The sequence below is a fragment of the Gopherus flavomarginatus genome, chromosome 1 (assembly GCF_025201925.1).
Source record: "Gopherus flavomarginatus isolate rGopFla2 chromosome 1, rGopFla2.mat.asm, whole genome shotgun sequence".
Lineage (NCBI taxonomy): Eukaryota > Metazoa > Chordata > Testudines > Testudinidae > Gopherus > Gopherus flavomarginatus.
This window is the reverse complement of record NC_066617.1, coordinates 181,443,176-181,462,378: the sequence shown is the minus strand read 5'-3', so window position 1 is coordinate 181,462,378 and position 19,203 is coordinate 181,443,176. Positions and strand designations below refer to the sequence as shown.

The 19,203-nt window shown below is 42.2% G+C and overlaps 1 protein-coding gene and 1 long non-coding RNA gene across 3 annotated transcripts in view; one reads left to right on the top strand and one right to left on the bottom strand.

Moving 5' to 3' along the window:
• Positions 1-6,146, bottom strand: part of VGLL3 (vestigial like family member 3) — a 55,938-nt gene extending 49,792 nt beyond the window's left edge. For both annotated transcript variants that reach the window (XM_050961165.1, XM_050961173.1), the window contains exon 1: positions 5,730-6,146. In XM_050961165.1, coding sequence (XP_050817122.1) covers positions 5,730-5,846 — 117 coding nt within the window. In that variant the 5' untranslated portion in view covers positions 5,847-6,146. The remainder of the gene's footprint in view (positions 1-5,729) is intronic.
• A 275-nt stretch (positions 6,147-6,421) lies between these two features.
• On the top strand, positions 6,422-12,498 carry LOC127055767 (uncharacterized). The gene is made up of 3 exons (XR_007775614.1): positions 6,422-6,530; positions 10,414-10,562; positions 10,980-12,498. It is a non-coding gene; the product is annotated as an uncharacterized LOC127055767 (long non-coding RNA).
• The last annotated feature ends 6,705 nt before the right edge of the window (positions 12,499-19,203 follow it).

The window sequence follows — 19,203 nt, the reverse complement described above, 5'->3', positions numbered from 1 at the left end:
GCAGGCCAAATCCAGACTACAAGATACTTTTGAACGGACCCTGAAATCTTTTTATTTACTTATTATTATCACTATTGAGGTTTTTTTAATTATTATTATTTTCTCTGGAGTCTGGACTTTGACTATACCTTGACCACGAAATTTGGACTTTGACAAAAAATAATTGACTACCCCTGCCTGAGGCTATATGCCAGACCTTAATAAAGTATGTATAGAGCACTGTAGAAGTTGATATATATCAGGGATATACCACATATATTTACACAGCAAATATATGAATACATATGCATACACACAATTATTTAGACACACGTTGTTTAATATAGCCCCTGGATTGACTTAGTTATCCGGAAGGTAGTCTTTCAATGTTCCTATAAAGAGGCTGGAGTTCAGGAAATTAAAACATATCTCCAGAGTTGCTTCTTTGTGCAGGAATGTTCTGCTTACCACAGTCTATGAATCTGATTTATTTTCCATTTCAATCTTCCTCTCTCCCCAACCCCCTCTAGTCCACGAGTGGAACCATTACAAGTTATTCTAAGCAGTTGTTTGACTGGTTTTAGAAAACACGGAATTTTTGGTATTTTTCCTCTCTTTTTAAGTCAGTAGTGCTGATTATTGACAAGTGTAAGCTTCTGGGCAAAGATTACTGTGAAATGACTGACAGTGACCACTGATGACTCTTGCAAAGATAAGAATAACTGCTCTATGTTAAAATAAAATTTTCAGGATCTATGAATGATTCTGTTTACTATTATGAAAAGACTATTGAACAGGTTGTTGTTTTTTAAAAGACATATGCAATTTTATACCACAAGTGGAAAGCTCTGACAATCAAAATGCCTGTTATAGTCAATCCTTTCTTCACTAAATACAACATTCTATTGAATAAGAATCTCTAATTAGATCATTTAATGGTGACATAATATCTCCCTTCTCAGGGGATATTTTCTTTAACTGAAATCAAATTGTTCTCTTCCCCTTTAAACTTCTCTACCTGCCTGATAACTGGTGAGCTGCTTCTTTGGATGTGAGTAGAGATCTCTTTGTGAGCATTTATGTTTGCATCAGTGCTATTTGAAATAGATGCAGGATTCTTGACCATTGGCTGAATTTATCTACCCATATTTTTGCTTGTGTTGGTTAAGCTGCTGATAACCACAATCTGTGCTAACCCAGTTTCACTTGCACATTTGTCATACCATCAGTTCTGCCGTGTATTTAAGTAGCTGCAGATTGCACAATATGATCAGGGAAGTCTAAGACTGTTAGTCTTCTCTTTTAGATAGAGCCAAAAGTACAGCATTGTATGTGGAGTAATATGTATCAGATCCCATCCCACACAACACACTTCCCAATTATGTCCAGGTCTCTGCACTAGTCATGACATCCTCCTTTCCATTTCCCTACCACCTCTAGCTTGTAAGCCTTCCTATCTGTTTTGAAGCTTTATAGTCTCTGGAAACCTATGTCTCTACATGGGCCAGAAGGTAGAAGAATTAAAGATCAGTTTAGCACACAAGGAACAAGGGTGGCCAATAAGGGAATTCAGTCTCTGCAGTACTCCGCTATCAAGATTAGGTCATAGACAAGGAATCCAGCATGGCATTTAAGGTAGTGGGTCAAATCATGTTCATGTGCCATTGGATCTCTGGACAAGTACAGCCTTACGAAGTAGGCTGAATAAACCAAAAGCCACTATTATTTTTGACATCTATTCACAAGTGGGCCCATTCTACAGGGGGAAAAAATAGGGTTCTTGATTTTTAGATCTTATTAGGTCTAGTTTAAAAAAAAAGTCCATAGCAAATCATTAGGGACAAGTGAGCCTTAAAAAATATGAAGGTTCAGGTTGGATAAGCATTCAGAGTTTTGGATAAATATATACACTGATCAAATCAAACCGAAATGGCTAAACTTTCTATTGGTGTGAATGGATAGAAAATCCCTGTAAATAGTCTGAAACTCCAAGGCCAAAAGGAATCCACTATAGATTAATCTTCTTTATCATAAAACTGATTTTTTTCCATTTGAGTGCCAAAACACAACAACAGTTGTGTAATGACATTGGAAAAGGTAGGTCGAGTTCTTGGAAATGTCAAGGATGAGCTCCACCTCATTAGCTTTGATATAGAGTTGTTTTTAAGATGTCCCATTAATGCACATTTTGAAAAAAAGACTCAATTCTGGTAAATAAGAAAATTCTTTAAAATAGTTCTTATCTTTACCAAGCACTTAGAAGAGCATTACATGGTGAACACAAAAAAGGAAGAAAAACCCAGTGACCGTTACATTTATAAAGCATTAAAGAGTGTCAGGCACCCAATTACTTGATTGGGTGAATATTCCTGGCAATCTAATTTTGAAGAAACCTGTCTGTTTTATGCAGTGTGGAATACTGTTTGAAAAACAATTTATTCCATTGTGATTGTACAGATGGAAGAGAAACCTATTATATAGTTTTTGTGTTTTATTTTTAAGTGTTAGATTTCAGGGCATTACAACATAAATTTATAAACTGCTCCAAACTTCACAGCTGTTAGAACACCCAAAATTCCCAGTTCAGTGAGCTATTGAACTGCTCCACTTTCTAGTCCTACAGACTGAATTTCAACAGTTTATAAAGAAACCTCTTATTCCAACAGAAGCAGTGTGAACTATTTAAGAATAGCTAGTGCAAATGGGATGAACTGATTAAAAACAAATCATTGATGTGACTTTTGTAATAACAGCATTTTTTTAATTTGCAGTAACCCATAAATTGTATTGGTTCAACTTTATGTTCTCTCATCTTGTATATTTAACACAATCCCTTTTATTTTTAAAGCAGTAAAATAACTTGACCCAACAACAATTCTCTTTATTAATAAAATAAGTTTACTAGCAACTAAGCTTTCACTAAATGCATCTGAGGAAGTGGGTATTCACCCACGAAAGCTCATGCTCCAAAACGTCTGTTAGTCTATAAGGTGCCACAGGATTCTTTGCTGCTTTTACAGATCCAGACTAACACGGCTACCCCTCTGATACTTAAGCTTTCACTGTGGTGCTTCTGGGACATTTTATACTTGGTGGAACTTATAGTGGATGAGCAAACATCATACTCATGTTTAAAACCTCTGATATTCTTAAATGCAGAATGCAAGCTCATTTTCCTCTCTATTATGTGAAGACAATCACAATCTAAAGCATGAAGCAGCAGGAATAGCCACATCAAACTGTAGTTTAGTTAAAGCTAATGACTGTTTAATGTATTTCCTTACAAAAAGTACTGTGTACATTATACCAAAAGCCTAAGAACAATGTAACCAAATCAGACAAAACCTAAAACTTCATTTTCAACCCTAATTTTATGCTTTTAGGTCTTCAAGTCAAATGGAGCATTTTTATTTTCACTATACATTTTCAGAGTTAACAAGTACGCTTATGGACAACAAGAAAATCTTTAAAAACTAAAATTCCCAGACAAGTTAGAGCCTTCCATTCTGCAAGCTCTGACCTAGATTTGAAAAATCAATTTGAAAGCATGTTGCAATGGATAAAAACACCAAACTTTCCTGTTGCCCGTGAACAACATGAGCAACCTGGAAAAGTCAGCTTTCGTATCAGTTCTGCAAAAACTCTCTCTCACGCACACAACAATGAATAAAAAGGAAACAATAACATTCAGTAGGAATTTTAATGTTTTTGTCCATATTTGTGTCTCCCAGGCAAGTTGATATTAGGGGTCACTTCCCATGTACGGAGAAAACAATCTTCATGGATAATAATGATAATACCTTATGGAATGCAGCAACAACCAAAAAATGTATTCTCAGATGACTACATTAGGGCCAAGTCAATATTAGTCCCACTTCACCCACGCACTGCATACTCTAAAAATGCTGTCAGCCTGATAAGAATTTCCTGATTCAGATCACAAAGTTCAAGTGTAAAATTGTTTTAGCTGATATTCCAAAAGAGCAAAGTTTTGTTCAAAAATTCTCCTTACCCTCTCCCACCCCAACATTTTATAGACTTGAACTGCTACACCAGTTGCAAGCTGCACTGCAAAGTAAAGCTAGGTGGGCATACAATTACATGCCTTGTTGTAAGCAAAATACATATTCAGAAAACAGGATGCTTCATATGAAATAGTCTGTCCTGTTCCTTTGACATCTTCAGCTATGTATCTGCATCAGGTGGCTGAGTATATATAGTATATGTGGTTGTGATCACAATGTAGATTTGACAACTATCAAATGAAAGTAGCCATTGACATTAATACACAAAATACTTTATTTAAAGCAGCAGACTTTATGTGGGATGGGGGATACTAGGATGCGCCTGGAAATGAGAACAAGGGGTAAATATTGGCTTCCTCCCCTCTTTAAAATGAAACATAACTTTTCAGGCTTAAAAACCGCCTCACTAGCTCCTAAGACATGTTTCTTTGAAACACACCTGCCCAGCGCTTAATTTGTGTCAGGATTTGCCAGGACTGAGCCCCGACACTTCTGGGCTTGCCCCCTCAGTTATGAAAGTAAAAACAAAATTGTTTTGCTTGAGCCCAGGCACCTCTTTCAGCGCTGCACCTACTTCGCCCCCGCTCCCAAATGTTACACCCCAGATCTTCTGGAGAGAGACTTAAAACATCTCCGCTTGTTGTTATGTATATTTCACACGTTGATATCTACGAGTGCCAAGTACATTCCCCGGGACTGGTGAAAAACTGCCAGCTAACTCACTCCTTTCCTCAAAGCCAGGGCAGCCTGCTGAGATTCTCTCACCAACCCGGAGGCTAGCGATTCCCTTTCCTTTCCAGGTTTCCCCGACGTGGCCACTACCAGCACAACGGCTCGGTTCGAAAGGTCTCCCTACGCAACCCTGCCTCCGTCCCCCCGGACTCAGCCCAAGCCCAAGCCCCGGGATCAGAGGGAAACTCACCCCAGGAGCCTGGTCCCTGCCGCTTCCTCTCTCCTGGTTGTCATCGCAGGTTGGCAACTTCCCCTCCGTGAACTGACAGCAGGATGTGGGGAAGCGCCCCCCACTCCCACCCCCCGGGGCTTGGAGAGCTGCCCGCTGCGGGGATGGCAGACCCCGCTCGCTCGTCGCAGCACAGCACCCACCCCAGAGTCCGCCCAGCCGCGCTCCCTGGCCGGCTGAGGGGCTGGTCCTTTGCTAGGTGCCCCGCGCTAGGGAAAGTAACTCCAGAGGAATAACACAGGGAGTGGGGGCGCACGGGACTGCAGAGACCAGCCTGGCAGCCAAGCGGTGCCACTCAGGAACTGACCAGCCACAAGCACCGGCAGAGCAGGGAGACCCCTCCGTACACCCACACCTGGTGTAGGGACGAGCTATACACACACGTAGGAGCTGCTTTGCCTCGGCCCCCTGGGGCTATGCAAGGACGTTGGGAGCGAGGTGCACTGACAGTGCCCAGCCAGAGAGTGCCCCTCTCAGCCTGGTTTATGGTGACCAGACAGCAAGTGTGAAAAATCGGGAAGGGTGTGGGGTAATAGGAGTCAACATAAGACAAAGTCCCAAGTATCGGGACTGTCCCTATAAAATGGGGACATCTGGTCACCCTACTTTGGTTGCATTCCTCCAACGGAGAGATCTCGCATCACCCCGGCTCCTGCTCCCCTGGCCGGAGGGAGTCCCACCTCGCCGGCGCTTCCCAACCCACGCCCGGGTGAACGCCCCCCTCCCTTCGCTCAGCCCCAGCCCCCGTGGAGACGGCGGCTCACCTGCTGGCTGGGCGCAGGAAGGGGGCAATACGCGGCTGCTGCCACCGGGCTTGGCAGATACTGGGGCGCCCCACACGCCGCCTGGGAATGGTGCATCACCACGTCCGAGCAGCTCATGGCAGCGGCCGCGGGGGCAGGGGAGCCGCCAGCGGTCTGCAGCTACTCCCTGCACCGCTGCCCTGCGCGGCCCCCTGCCGCTGCTGCTGGGCGCTGGGCTGGGCTCTCCCCTGGCAGGCGGCCGGCCAGAAGCGCTGAGCTCTGCAGAGAGGACGGAGGCGGCGGTGCCCTCATCTTCAGGAGCCCCCTGGGTCCCGCTCCGACACTTATATAGGAGCCCGGCGGCGGGGCAGCTAGGGCAGCGGCGGAGCTGGGCGCATAGCGGCGATGGCAGCAGCGGCGCAGCCCCGGGGAGGCGGAGTGGGGCACAGCGCCGCAGCCGCTTATTACCATACATACAATGAGCAGCCCCAGGCTCTGCCAATGGCCAGCGCCCAGAGCAGGAGGGGGAGAAGGAACCAAAGTCCCGAAACTCCGCCCCTCTGCCTCCGGATTGGATCCAAGTTTGCTTCTGGACAGCTGGGCTGGAAGCTGAGTGGACCAGAAACGGGGCGTGTCGTCGGAGAGTGTAACCGGCCCCCTCTTCAGATTGTGGTCCCCTTTTAGATGCTGGGTATCTTTGCAGCCGTGGAAGCCTGAGAGACACCAGCAGAGGATGGCAGTGGCATCTGGAGGAGGATTGGAGCTAGCTGAAAGAAGTCCTGCAGAGGGACGCTAGCAGTGGAGCTGCACCTTGGTAGTCAGGTGCTGGGTGCTGTCTGCCTTTTGCATGAACGTGATTTCTTAAAGGGAGTTTCAAGGATGTAATATCTTAGCAAAGTACTTTTACCGTGATTCCCCTGAAAAGTTTGGGCCCCATCCTGCAGTGAGCTCATTTCCCTCTGTTCCCACTAGCATCCAGTTCAGATGAGAGCATTGCTTTTCTCTCTTTGAAAAAGTGAAGAGAAACCTTATAATTCACCACCTTGGTGGTCCATCAAAAATTGGTTGCCTAGTAGAAGTGGGACAAGTGATCTTTAAATAAGTGAAGTTAAATTGCACTGGAAGCCTTTAGAATACTTTAAAGTAGTGTGAGGCATAAGGTAGCCGGGTAAATATGTCCCGTAGTCCAGGTTTCATTGTAGATTATTTGCTTTACTGCATTTTCTTTTTACATTAACCTTTGTTCTAATTGCACTTGTTATTCTTTGGGGGGGAGGGTTCGGGAGGGTAGAAGAGGGAAAACTTTGAAAAGTTTCTTTTACTTTCATAGTCATGCGTACCAAGGCTCCTCCAGAAGTGTTGGAATAATTTTTAGTGGGTGATGTTGGGGAACAGGGGTGGGATTTTTTTAAATGCCTCAGTGTAACACACTCTAAAATCCTTTGGGACTAGGATCCTTTAAAACCACCTGAAAATGAATCCAGAATGAATGAGACTCCCTTCAACTGAACAGGAGTTGTCAGGCCATAGATGTATCTGCCAGATAGAGAACAAGATAAGGAGTAACTGAGATGCACTGAGTTATTGTTCTTTGCTGTGCCCACAAATGATAATGTCCCCGATGCTGCAGACATTTACATATGTGCTTACATTTATGCATGAGTAGTCCCATTCAGTACTTATCACTTGTCTGCAATGGGACTATTCGCAGGGACAAAAGTCAGCATATGCTTAAAAGTATTTGCAGGACTGGGGTCACCATACTCAGATTCTGGTTCACAGGTATCACTGAAATTTTCTCAGATTAGATTTTACTTTTATTTTGGACATCAGTGACCTACAGGCTTGAGGGAGTTATATATATATGTTTAAAATACTTAGGAATAGTTCATTTCTTTGTCATAAAACACTTTATTTCCCCCACACACACACACACACACAGAAGTTTTCACAATTTCTACATTTCATGAAAGGGACTCTACTGGGTGCTAACTTTGAAGACCAATCAGAAGCTTCAGCTACAGCAGAATTCAGCTCCTTACCTTTCAGATAAGATGAGAGTGAATAATATCTACCCTCTGTACTCTTCTTAGGCTACCAGTTCATGACTGGGTGAAATTTAAGGTGCTGATTACTATTTACAAATCTCTAAATAATCTAGGCCCCATTTATCTGGAAAAAAAAATCTCATGGCCCCTCTATAACAACTGTACTAACAATGAATGTCTTGGCTATCTGTCCCAACAGTGAAGTTAATGGGATCTAAATGCAATGGATTCTCATTAAAGAGTACCAGCTTTCGAAGTTCAGTGCTGCTGGATATATGCCTGACCCCAGCCTGAACATTTCTGCAGTGAAGTGTAAGATATCTTTGTTCAGGCATTCCACTAACTGCTCAGTATACTGGCACTAAGTCTCCTACCACTTGGACTACTAGTTGCTATCTACCCTTGCAGATCTTCACAGGGTGGCTGTGTTGGTTACTGCAAAGGGTTATGAAATATTCCCTGCTTTAGGCAAGATGTTGTTTAGTACCATTCTATCCTATGTAAAGTGCACTCAGATGCCCTGGTAATGGAGACCTTATATAAATGCTTATAAAAATTGTACTTATCTACATTAAATCTTAAGTAGGATCACAGTCTTTACACAGTGTCTATAGATTGCTAGGTTTGTGAAGAATAGATTCTGGTTCTCAAAGCAGAATTGGACCAAAATAAAAAATATGATATACTTTACTATATCAAAGGAAGATATATTTTAGCACAGTAATTTAGTGATTTCTATGTAGAGCATGCAGGAGGCTTACAGAAGAAAGTAAAACACGTACTATTTTGCAAGACGCCAAAATGCTCAAATATTCAGTTATTGCATATTCAGCATTGTTTTTTGACAGAATTATTTCTGTTCCATTAATGGTCCATTTGCTTTGAGATGCAAAACAGTGACTTGATGCCTCACGTCAAATAGCAGAATGGAACCATTAACAGGCAGATGTTTGACATGATGAATCATGTCAATCAGCAGCATCAAAACATCAATGAAAATAATTTTGCCATGATACAGTGTTATCAAATCTGTAGCATGGGGATATGCACTAGTTTTATACCAGAATTAACTTCTTTAATGTAGAAAAGGATTTAAAATGACAGCCCATCTGTGATGTTGATTGATCTTTGTCTTGCCTTCTAGCTTTCTAAATTCAACATGCCAGATTCATTCCCACTGTAACTTCATTAAAATCAACTAAGGCCAACCCTAGGAAACACAAACCTGAAAGCCCTGCTTCAGTACCAGATAAACTGAAACAACATTTAAACATTATAAGACATTATGTGATGAGACAAATCAGCGCAGCTTCCATAAAGGAATATCAGGTCTTTCATCTACTGGAATTCTTTGACTGCTACAAGAAAAGAGCAGAAAAATGAGAACCAATTGGCATAGTTTGTTTGCACTTTCCAAAAGTCTTTGACAAAGTCCCTCACAAGAAGCTTTGAAAAGAGTCTCTCCCATTGGGTGCTTAGCATTTCTAAAGACAAGACCACTTATTTAGGTGTCTAAATAATGGTTTGAAGGCCATTACTAATATTTCATAGGTGTATAATTAAATAAATAGTGTTTGTCTCATTGCATTGAACTATGTTCCTGGGGAGATATAGCACAGTATCATAACAATTCAACAGAAATTAAAAATAATAACAACCACAACCACCACAAAAACAACAACCAAGCATCTTTACCCCCATCTTCCTTGGGTCCAGCTTTCTGCTGGCATTCTATAAATACTTAATCACTGGAGATTACACCAATAGTGTTATACTCTGAGTCAAAAATGTAAACAAACAGTTATTTTTAAGCATTCTTCATTTTCACTAAATGAGGAGAGCAGATCAGAAGAAATGCAGTGTCAGAAGAACATGAAAACAAGAAAAAGATAACTGTCCTTACATAAAAGAGGAGGAGGGAAATAGAGGATCAAATTAATTCACAAAGCCACCACTTTTCATTTACATAGTGCCTTTTATCCCAAAGGAACCCAAAGCACTTTGCCAGCCAGTTACATACATCAAGTTCACGTACCCATCACTGAAGTACTGTCACCTCTGGAGTGGAATGCAGCAGTCATTCTGCAGCAACTGCATCTCATAAGAGCTTTCAGGAGGGGATGTGAAGTTTAACAGCTCTGGCTGATGCCCAAAGGAAAAAATGTAATTAGCCACAGTTAGAGCTGATTGAAGTTTTTTTAACAAAACATTTTTTCATTGAAAAATGCCCCTTTTTGCCATTTTTTCTTTGCCTAAAGATGCAACTAAGCACTTAGTGGGAGTTTCAAGGGTGCCTAGGCACCTAACACCAATTGAATTCCATTATACAGTGAGGAAGGATGATTTTGTGATTAAGGCACTGCACCAAGACCCAGGTTCAAACCCTATCTCCACTATAAATGTTCCCTGTGTCAATATGCAAGCCATAGGTTAATTTCTTCATATCTCAGTTCTCCATTTTAGGAATGTTTCGCTATCTCACAGGATTGTTGGGAGGAAAAATGAATTCATTAACATTTGTGAGGCACTCTGCTACTATTACAAAGGAGGAAGAAGAGATATAAGTACCTATGCAAACATTCATTGAATTTAATGCTTGGGAATGTAATGCTTGGGACTGATGAATGATCAAAGTCTTCTGTTAATCCACAAAACAGATACATCATAGGAACTGGTGATGGAAGCTTCCCAATGCCTCTCACTACAGTCTATCAACCCTCACCTCGAGGGACTATGGAAATGATCCAATACAGTGAAATCAACAGGAGCCTTTCCATTGCATTCCATGGGCACTGGATCAAACCTTGTAAGTAGGTATAAGAGAGTAGCTCATTTCTGTCTCCATTCAATCCTTTGTCTGTCTGCTGAGATTACCAATAAAAAGGCCAATTAGTTCCTGTTGTGATGTAAACAGGAGTCCATTGCAAAACAGCCGGAGACCAAACAGCTAATTCTGCATAGGCCAAAAAGCTATCAGATGGTAACAATTTATGATTACTGCTAACTGAAATTACTTTCATGTGCAATGTGTATTCTGGTATTATAAAATTTAGTTCAGTTAAAAGGTCCTTCATTTAAAGGCAAGTAATTTTACTTATTCTTTTTTAAATGAGAAATTACCAAAACCTGCAGACAGAGGCTGGCAGGAAGTTAGCACCTTTAATAGTGAAGCATATGACATACAGAGAAGCTAATGAAATATTATTTACATTTAATTCCATAGACGACAAAACATCCAAACTACAGACAGACCGTGGGCTTGATGTATTGTGGCATCTATGTTGATACATACTATCTGATGATCTTGCCTACATATGAATATCAATCCCCTTTATGGGGTGCCTTTTGTGATACAAGCAAGGCTGCAGTGCTACTTGCAGTGAATAGCTTGCTTTCTTCAAGCCACGAGAAACTGTCACATCTGCCAACCTTCAGCAAACTGAGCAGGGACTGTTGTTCATTTTAGTGCCAACTGCATTATATTTATCCTGGTTATAATATTCTCTATTACCACTGAAAATATTTGGCTCCCAAAAGAAAAAAAGAAGGAATTGTGTCAAAGGTCCAAATTCCTCCCTGAGATGTGACTCATTTTCAGTGACTTTAATGGGAGCTGTACACATGGCTTTCTAGGTGGAATCTGACTCCAAAGCCCATCCGTCTACACTGGATTTTTTCAGCAGGTCTTTTTCATATTAGTGTATTAAACATACTTTAATCTCAATGGACTGAATCTTTGGGCCCTTTTGCATCTGCTTTGGATGGTGGTGACATGCAAAGGAACTGAAGAACTGCACTAAAGGGAAGGCTGAGAATTTCTTCTGACGGGGAATCCTCAAGTGGCGCAAACCCGGTATAGCTGGTTCTAGATCTCCTGCTCGCTCTCTGCCACATCGGAGCCTGTTGGAGTAGTGTCTGGTGTTCCATTAGATCTGCAGCTATCCTAACTCAGAACATCTTCAGGCTGTTCTAAGAAACACTAAGAATTGTTTTGGTCCCTGACTAGGGCGACCAGATGTACTATTTTTATAGGGACAGTCCCGTTTTTTGGGACTTTTTCTTATATAGACACCTACTACCCTCCACCCCCTGTCCCGTTTTTTCACAGTTGCTATCTGGTCACCCTATCCCTGACTGGCCTGGGATCAGGGGTGCAAAAAGGTGACTTATAGCCACCTATCTTCCAACTCCATGGCCACAATGAGTGCATGGACATAGACAAAACTCTAGTCCCGTTTTCCACCCCTCTCCCCGACCCCCAAAAATAAAAAAAAAGTTGTCTGTGCCTATGGAGTGTGAACTTGGAGCATCTGAGACACGGCTCCAACTGCTGCTACATTGGTTGCTAACATGATTTGATAGTTCAGTTGTGTTGAAAACATAATTGAAAAGCCTGGGGAGATATGGTCTTAAATGTTCTGTGGACTACATTCTGATGCCCTTATAATATTGAGTAACACTTTACCCTCCAATTAGTCCCATTGGTTACTATGAAGCTGCTCAGAGAGTAAGATACTACTCAATGTAAGTAAGGTATCAGATTCTGGCCCTTTCTGTTTTCAAATATAAATAGTTCCTGGGTTCCCTTAATTGATAACTAGTGGCTTCACTGATGCTTGCTGCCATCTAGCATTTGCATCTCCCAGTGTGCAGAAAAATAGCAACATTTTTGTGATCTTATTTCATCTCTAAATCAGTACCACAATCATACAATATCATAGCCAAATGTGGCAGGTGTTACCTTTCCCAATCAGTTTGCTTTAGAGAATTCTTTATGCAAAAAAGCAATTGCATTTTCTTTGTTCTCTTTCTCCACTTGTTGCAAGTTGTTCCTGTATAAATTTAGCTAGAAGTGCTTTTAAGGGTGTCATTAGTGAACATGACAGAACTTTTGCTGAATGGACCAGCTTATATAGATGGGAAGATGGGAAAGTTTCTAGTGGCCTAAGGAAAATATTTACTGCTGGTAGCACTGCAGTATTTTGAATATCAAGTACCACTCTCCATTTCTGGGTATACATGATGGAGGTAAAAGAAAGTTGTTTTGCTGCTGGAAAGTGCAGTTTCATAAATGCACTTAACTACCTATAACAAATGTCCTGTTATTTGTGCTTTCAGCAAAAATATACAGTAGAGTAGTTGGATAATAAATAGCACCATTTACTGCCACTCTAGATTTTTCACAATAGTCATGATTGTTACCTACCTTTCAGTTTCTGTGAATAGTGTTTATTGTAATCTCATGAGTTCAGTCAACTATTTAGCTATTACTTGTTTACTCATCTCCAGGAGAAAAATTATTCTAACAATCCTTCTTAAGTATTTACCAGCATCTATCTTCTACTTTATTAAGTTATTAATAAGTGAGAGGATCTGCACATTATTTACAATACCCTTCCACTGTTAGCCCACACAGAACAGGAGTTGTGTAAAAAGAGATGAACAATACTTAGAACTTAGACTAATGTATATCTTCAAAATACTATTATGTAAATAACCAACAACACTATGAAATACATACTTTTATACCCATTTTACAGATGGAGAAAAGCAGGCTGAAGGGGTTAAGAGACTTCCATAGAATCATAGAATATCAGGGTTGGAAGGGACCTCAGGAGTTCATCTAGTTCAACCCCCTGCTCAAAGCAGGACTGTCATAGACAGATAGTAAGAGTTAATAGAACAGAAGTGCTTCATATATCTTTGCCTGGAAAGGGTTAATAAGAACAGTGAGCCTGGCTGTCACCTAACCAGAGGACCAATCAGAGGACAGGATACTTTCAAATCTTGAGGGAGGGAAGTTTTTGTGTGTGCTGTTAGTTTTGGTTGTTGTTCACTCTGGGGGCTCAGAGGGACCAGATGTGCAACCAGGTTTCTCTCCAATCTCCCTGATACAGGTTCTTATAGATCTAGAATAGTGAGTGCTAGGTAGATAAAGCGAATTAGGCTTATATTTGTTTTATTTATTTGCAAATGTGTATTTGGTTGGAAGGAGTTCAAATATGTATTTGGCTGAAAGGAGTTCAAATTGGTATTTTGCTGAAAAGATTTTAATTTGTACTTGACTACTTAGGCTGGGAGGGTATTCCCAGTGTCTATAGCTGAAAGACCCTGTACCTATTCCATCTTAAATTTACAAAGATAATTTTTATTGTTTTTCCTTCTTTAATTAAAAGCTTTTCTTGTTTAAGAACCTGATTGTTTTTTTATTCTGGTGAGACCCCAGGGGACTGGGTCTGGATTCACCAGGGAATTGGTGGAGAGAAAGGAGGGAAGGGGGAGAGAAAGGCTAATTTCTCTCTCTGTTAGGATTACTGTCTCTCTCAGGGAGAATCTGGGAGGGGGATTGAGAAGGAGGAGGGAAGGCGCATTTTCCTGTCTGTTTAAAGATTCAAGGAGTTTTGAATCACAGTGATCTTCCAGGGTAACCCAGGGAGGGGAAGCCTGGGAGAGGCAACGGTGAGGGAAAGGGTTTACTTTCCTTGTGTTAAGACCCAGAAGGTCTGGGTCTTGGGGGTCCCCGGGCAAGGTTTTGGGGGGACCAGAGTGTACCAGGCACTGGAATTCCTGGTTGGCGGCAGCGCTACAGGTTCTAAGCTGGTAATTGAGCTTAGGGGAATTCATGCTGGTACCCCATCGTTTGGATGCTAAGGTTCAGAGTGGGGAATTGTACCATGACAAGGACCAATCCCCAAGTAAATCGGAGGTTTCTTGGTTCCAGGCCTGGGCTTAAATCATGCAGGTTGTTTAGTCTCTCATAGGGAGTGAGATCCTTCAATAAGAATTTCTCACACCCCAAATACCTTGACTCTCAATTATGCTAAGCCTGTGTACTCCTCTCTGGCAGGAGAGGCCAGAAACGGATCCCTGAAAATAACCCCTGCACAGAGGGGCTCCTAGCTTGTGTAGAACTGGCAGCCAGGTTCCAGCACTGCTTCCAGACCCCAGTGGATGAGATTGGAGTGCACTGCCCTGTGGCTATTATCTGCTTCCCAAGAGGTCAAAAGAAGCAAGCCTTGAAGGAGAGCTGCTCTAAAGTGTCTCAACTTAGTACCAGGGCTGAGTAGGCTCCAGGATGGGGAAGCATATGCTTCTGTCCCTGTCCCAAGTGCAAGAACAGAGTAACTGAAAATCAGGCCTGTACCTCCAGCTATGAAATGGATTCTCCAGTGAATGCATATTACTTACACACACTCCTTACGCACACACACACACCCACTCACTCTCTCTCTCTCTCTATTTACTTTGCTTTATAAGGAAATATAACTCTCCTCTTCTTCTTAAACAAATTATACCTATGCCAAAAGCCTCCTGTAACAGTCTGATTGTTTGAGGACATGAACCCAAACTATAATTGCCAGGTGTTCGGAAAGGGAACCTGGCAGTGTCTGGTTAGCACTGCTGACCGAGCACTAAAAGTCTAGTTACCTGCAGTAACTGGCCTCTGCCACCAGGAGGTGGGAAGAGCAGCAGCTGCTGTGGAAGCCTGGAGCAGCAGTGGAGCACTCAGGGAAGGCTCAGGTGGAGAGAAGTACTGGCAGCTCCCCCATCCTGCCTGAGAGCGTCTCTCCCTCTCCCATCCTGCTCCAGTCACCCCACCCCGACCGTGCAGCTCTCCCTGCCCCCTCCTGTCCCAGTCACCCCCTTCTCCCCCAGAGCGCAACTCTCCCTGCCCCACCCCAGTCACCCTTCCAACCCTAGAGCCCTGCGCTGCTGGCAGGGGGAGAGTGGTGGAGAAAACAATGAGCAACGGGGCAGTGGGAGCAATGAGGGGGAAACAGGAGGAGCAAGGGGCAGGGCCTCAGGGGAAGAGACTGAGCAGGGGGCTGTGGAGGTTCCGATGCTCAGTGTCCAGTTTTCACACAGTTTTCCAGTGAGGCATAGAGAGAGACTCAGATGGGTCACACAGGAAGCCAGTGTCAGAGCAGTGAATTCAACGTAGCCTAGGACTAGGCACTCTATCACCCTAATCACTGGACCATCCTTTTTCTCTCTTGTGAGACTGAGTGAAAGGAGGCAGAATCTGGCTCAAACCAAGAGGATCTTCTGCCACCCAAAGTATACACAGCTATGAAATTAAATGAGGGAAACAAAACGAGGGTATATATATGAAGCACTGCAAATTACTAACATGAGATCATCAAGTGACTTTTGCAGTCTCTGAATGTGTCAGGTGTTCTTAATTAAGGACCATATTTTGATCCCTTTACTCAGGTTAAATAATACTTTATTCTATCTCTGAAATCAGTGGAACTACTTGTGACATGAGGTGCTACTGTGTGACCAGAATCTGGCCGTAAATGTGGATAACAATTTTCATTTTATTGCCGAGTACAAAAAATCCCTACTGCACATACATGCTCTCCAAAGAAGTGTACACATTCACATTCCAACCAAATGTTAGTCTCCTAAAATTAGCTCTTATTTAGAAGTCATGGAAACAAAAATAAAATACATCTGTTGACAAGCCCCAAAACTAGGAGCAGTGTGTGTAAAAATCCTTTCCCTTGTTTTTCCTTTTACACTGTAAAATACATGAAGAAAGACAAAAATTCCTTTAAAAATAAATGTTTTTATAAGGCAGTTGTAGTGTTCATTTTAAAATGTACACATGAAAGATCCATGAGAATATTTAGTCAAGAGTTCTGACAATTTATGTTGCTAATAACTCGCTCATTTACCATCTCATATCCCAAAAGCACATTTATAGCTCTCTACAGATTACAATACATAGAGTATGGTAGAACCAAGTGATCATTTGGGCTTTTGTTTTAACATGCATCTGTATGAAAACTAAGGCATAATAGGCAAAGATTTGCTTTCATCTACCTGAGCATGGAGCCTGAATTAACATCTCACCACTGCCCTGGAGATCTGAAGCAGATTGATAGGGTGGAGTAAAGAAGTTTGCATAGCCACAACTCATGCTGCAACTCTTACCTGTATAAAGAAAGCACTTAACTCTCCAGGATTGTCAGTGCCACAATTTTCATGAGCATTAGATTCACTATCTTCTGTTTCTTTTCTTTTTTAAACACCAATCTTGATTAGCACCCTACTTAGTGCTCAAGGCATAACCCAGCTGGTAGAAGTAGAAAATAAAGGTTGCTCACCTGTGACAGGAGCAGACATGCCAAACCTGTGAAAAAAATGCAGAAATTGTGCTTGTTTTTGGCTTAATTGGCTTGCGAGTTGCTTGTTGGCTAGTTTTTGGTTTGTAGCTTGTAGGGCTTGTGGCTTGTTGCTTGTTACAGCTTGTTACTTTTTTTTTTTTGGATCATCTTCCAGCAAGCAGGAGCAAGCGAGGACAAAATGAGGAGAGAGTCAGGGGTTCACAGCCGGCCCACCACAGTCCCAGACTACAGGCCAAGGGGATCTAGTCAATGAACAGAACCTCTCTAAATCTGTCAGTCCTATGGCTTATGTTGCCAGGTACAGTGATGAGGGTTTGGATGATAAATCTGGCTGTTTTGCTGAGACAACAGAGCTGTGGTCACAGGAAGAGGTTGATATACTGCCCGGGAAAGATGAAGGAGGTCTAGAGACTATTTTGTCTCACTCATGCTGGGGAAATCACAGTTATTTTGGCTTCATCTTGCTGTATCTTACTTATTACTCTTTGTATGAAAGGAAATGGGGGAAGGTGAAGAAGATACCTATTCATCAGTTGAATAGGAAAGCATCCAAAATGGACTAACTGCTCCTTCTGTCAAGCAAAACTTTGGACATCTGGCACTGTGCCTTGTTGCAAACAGATCTATTTCTGGATTACACCACAATCAAAGATCTCATACATCCCAGAAGTATTTAGACACCATTCATGTAGTTCTCTCCTAACCTGTTGAGTTGATCTGTTAGGGTGTATCTGTAAACGTTGTAATGGATACACCAGTCCCTTAGGGCCACAACTTCTTTGCACAGCTGAATTGAATGAACTCCTCTTTGCTTGTTCCCATAGTACATTTATGTCATGTTGTCTGTAATAAGTTTGACTACCTTGCCCTGCAAATGAGGAAGAAAAGCACCCAGAAATTGTCCTCAATTCTAGTATGTTGATATGTGTCTTCTTCACCAAGATCTTCCAATGTCTGTGAATTGCTAGCTTGTTGAGGTGGGCTCTTCATACCATGCTGGAAGCGTTGGAGGTCACAATTACTGATGGAGTTGGAGGACTGAATGCTACCCTTTTCAAACAGTGTGATGTGTGTCCAGCATGAGACAGATACAAGCACTTCCCCAGGGAGAGTCAAATTTCAAGAAGATGTCTGAGCTTGGCAGATAATGTTTTGCTAGCCAGTGCTGCAGAACTCTCATCTTGAGTTAAGCACAGGGGATTCTGTATTAGCTGAGGCAATGAGGCCTTTTAGTTTGAGGAAGACCATTATTGTCTGGTTGGCATTCTCTGAAAGTTAGAGTATAGCTGACTAAATTCTCAGGAGTCTTTCCTCTGGAATGAAGACTCTTCCTGCTTGAGAATCCAAAAGTGCCCCAGTGAATGGGATTCTTTACATAGGATGTAAGTGTGACTTTTTCCCATTTATTCTGAGTCCCAGTTTCTCAAAAAGGAAGCATGTGCATGTCCTTGGACAGGCTTTCTTGTGATGTCATTAGGAGCCAATCATCTAAACGTATATACACTCATCTTAGCTGTGTGTCACTACAAATAGGCACTTTGTAAATATGCAAAGGGTGGCAGAAAGGCCAAAGGGAAGGCTCTTTACTGATAATGATCTTCCCCCCTCAAGGAAGCAATGGTTTTTGCGATGTCAAGGCCTGACAGTGATGTGGAAATATGCCTTCCATAAATGAAGAGCTCTGAACTACTCTTTGGTGGATACAGGGGGACTTAAAGATGCTAGGCTCAACATGCAGAATTCGAACTTCCTGATGGAGGAGTTGGCCTTTCTCAGATCTAAGATGAGTCAGAGACCTCAATCCTTCTTCAGAATCAGAAAAAATCTGAAATAAATTCCCTTTCCTGTGAATTCCGTTGGAACTTCCTGTATGTGTCCTTCTTCCAAGAGCAAGTCTCTCTTCTTGTAGGTTGTTGTTAGCGGGGCCCCGGAATACAGAGAGAAGTGCTGGGATAGTGGAAAGGATGGTATTGAATTGTGTGAAATAATCCCTTTGTACTATTTCATTTGTCTGGTGATGTACTTCAGTAATTAAAGGATTAACAGTCATGGGAGAATGACCAATTAAGACTGGTTTGCAGCTCTCTAGCCTCACATCAAGCCCAGAGTCTAAGGCCTGGCACAGAAGACAAAAGGTGTGTTTTGCTTTCTTTATAGGTGGAGCTTGAATGTCTTTCTCCCCTACTGCTGTGAGCAGGAAGCTGTTGGTGCTAATAGTGGCATCTGTATGTAATACAAAGATGAGGGTGAAGAAGGGTATTGCTGTCTATGACATCCAAAGACAGGAGCTTCAAACCTTCTCCTTGAGGGTTG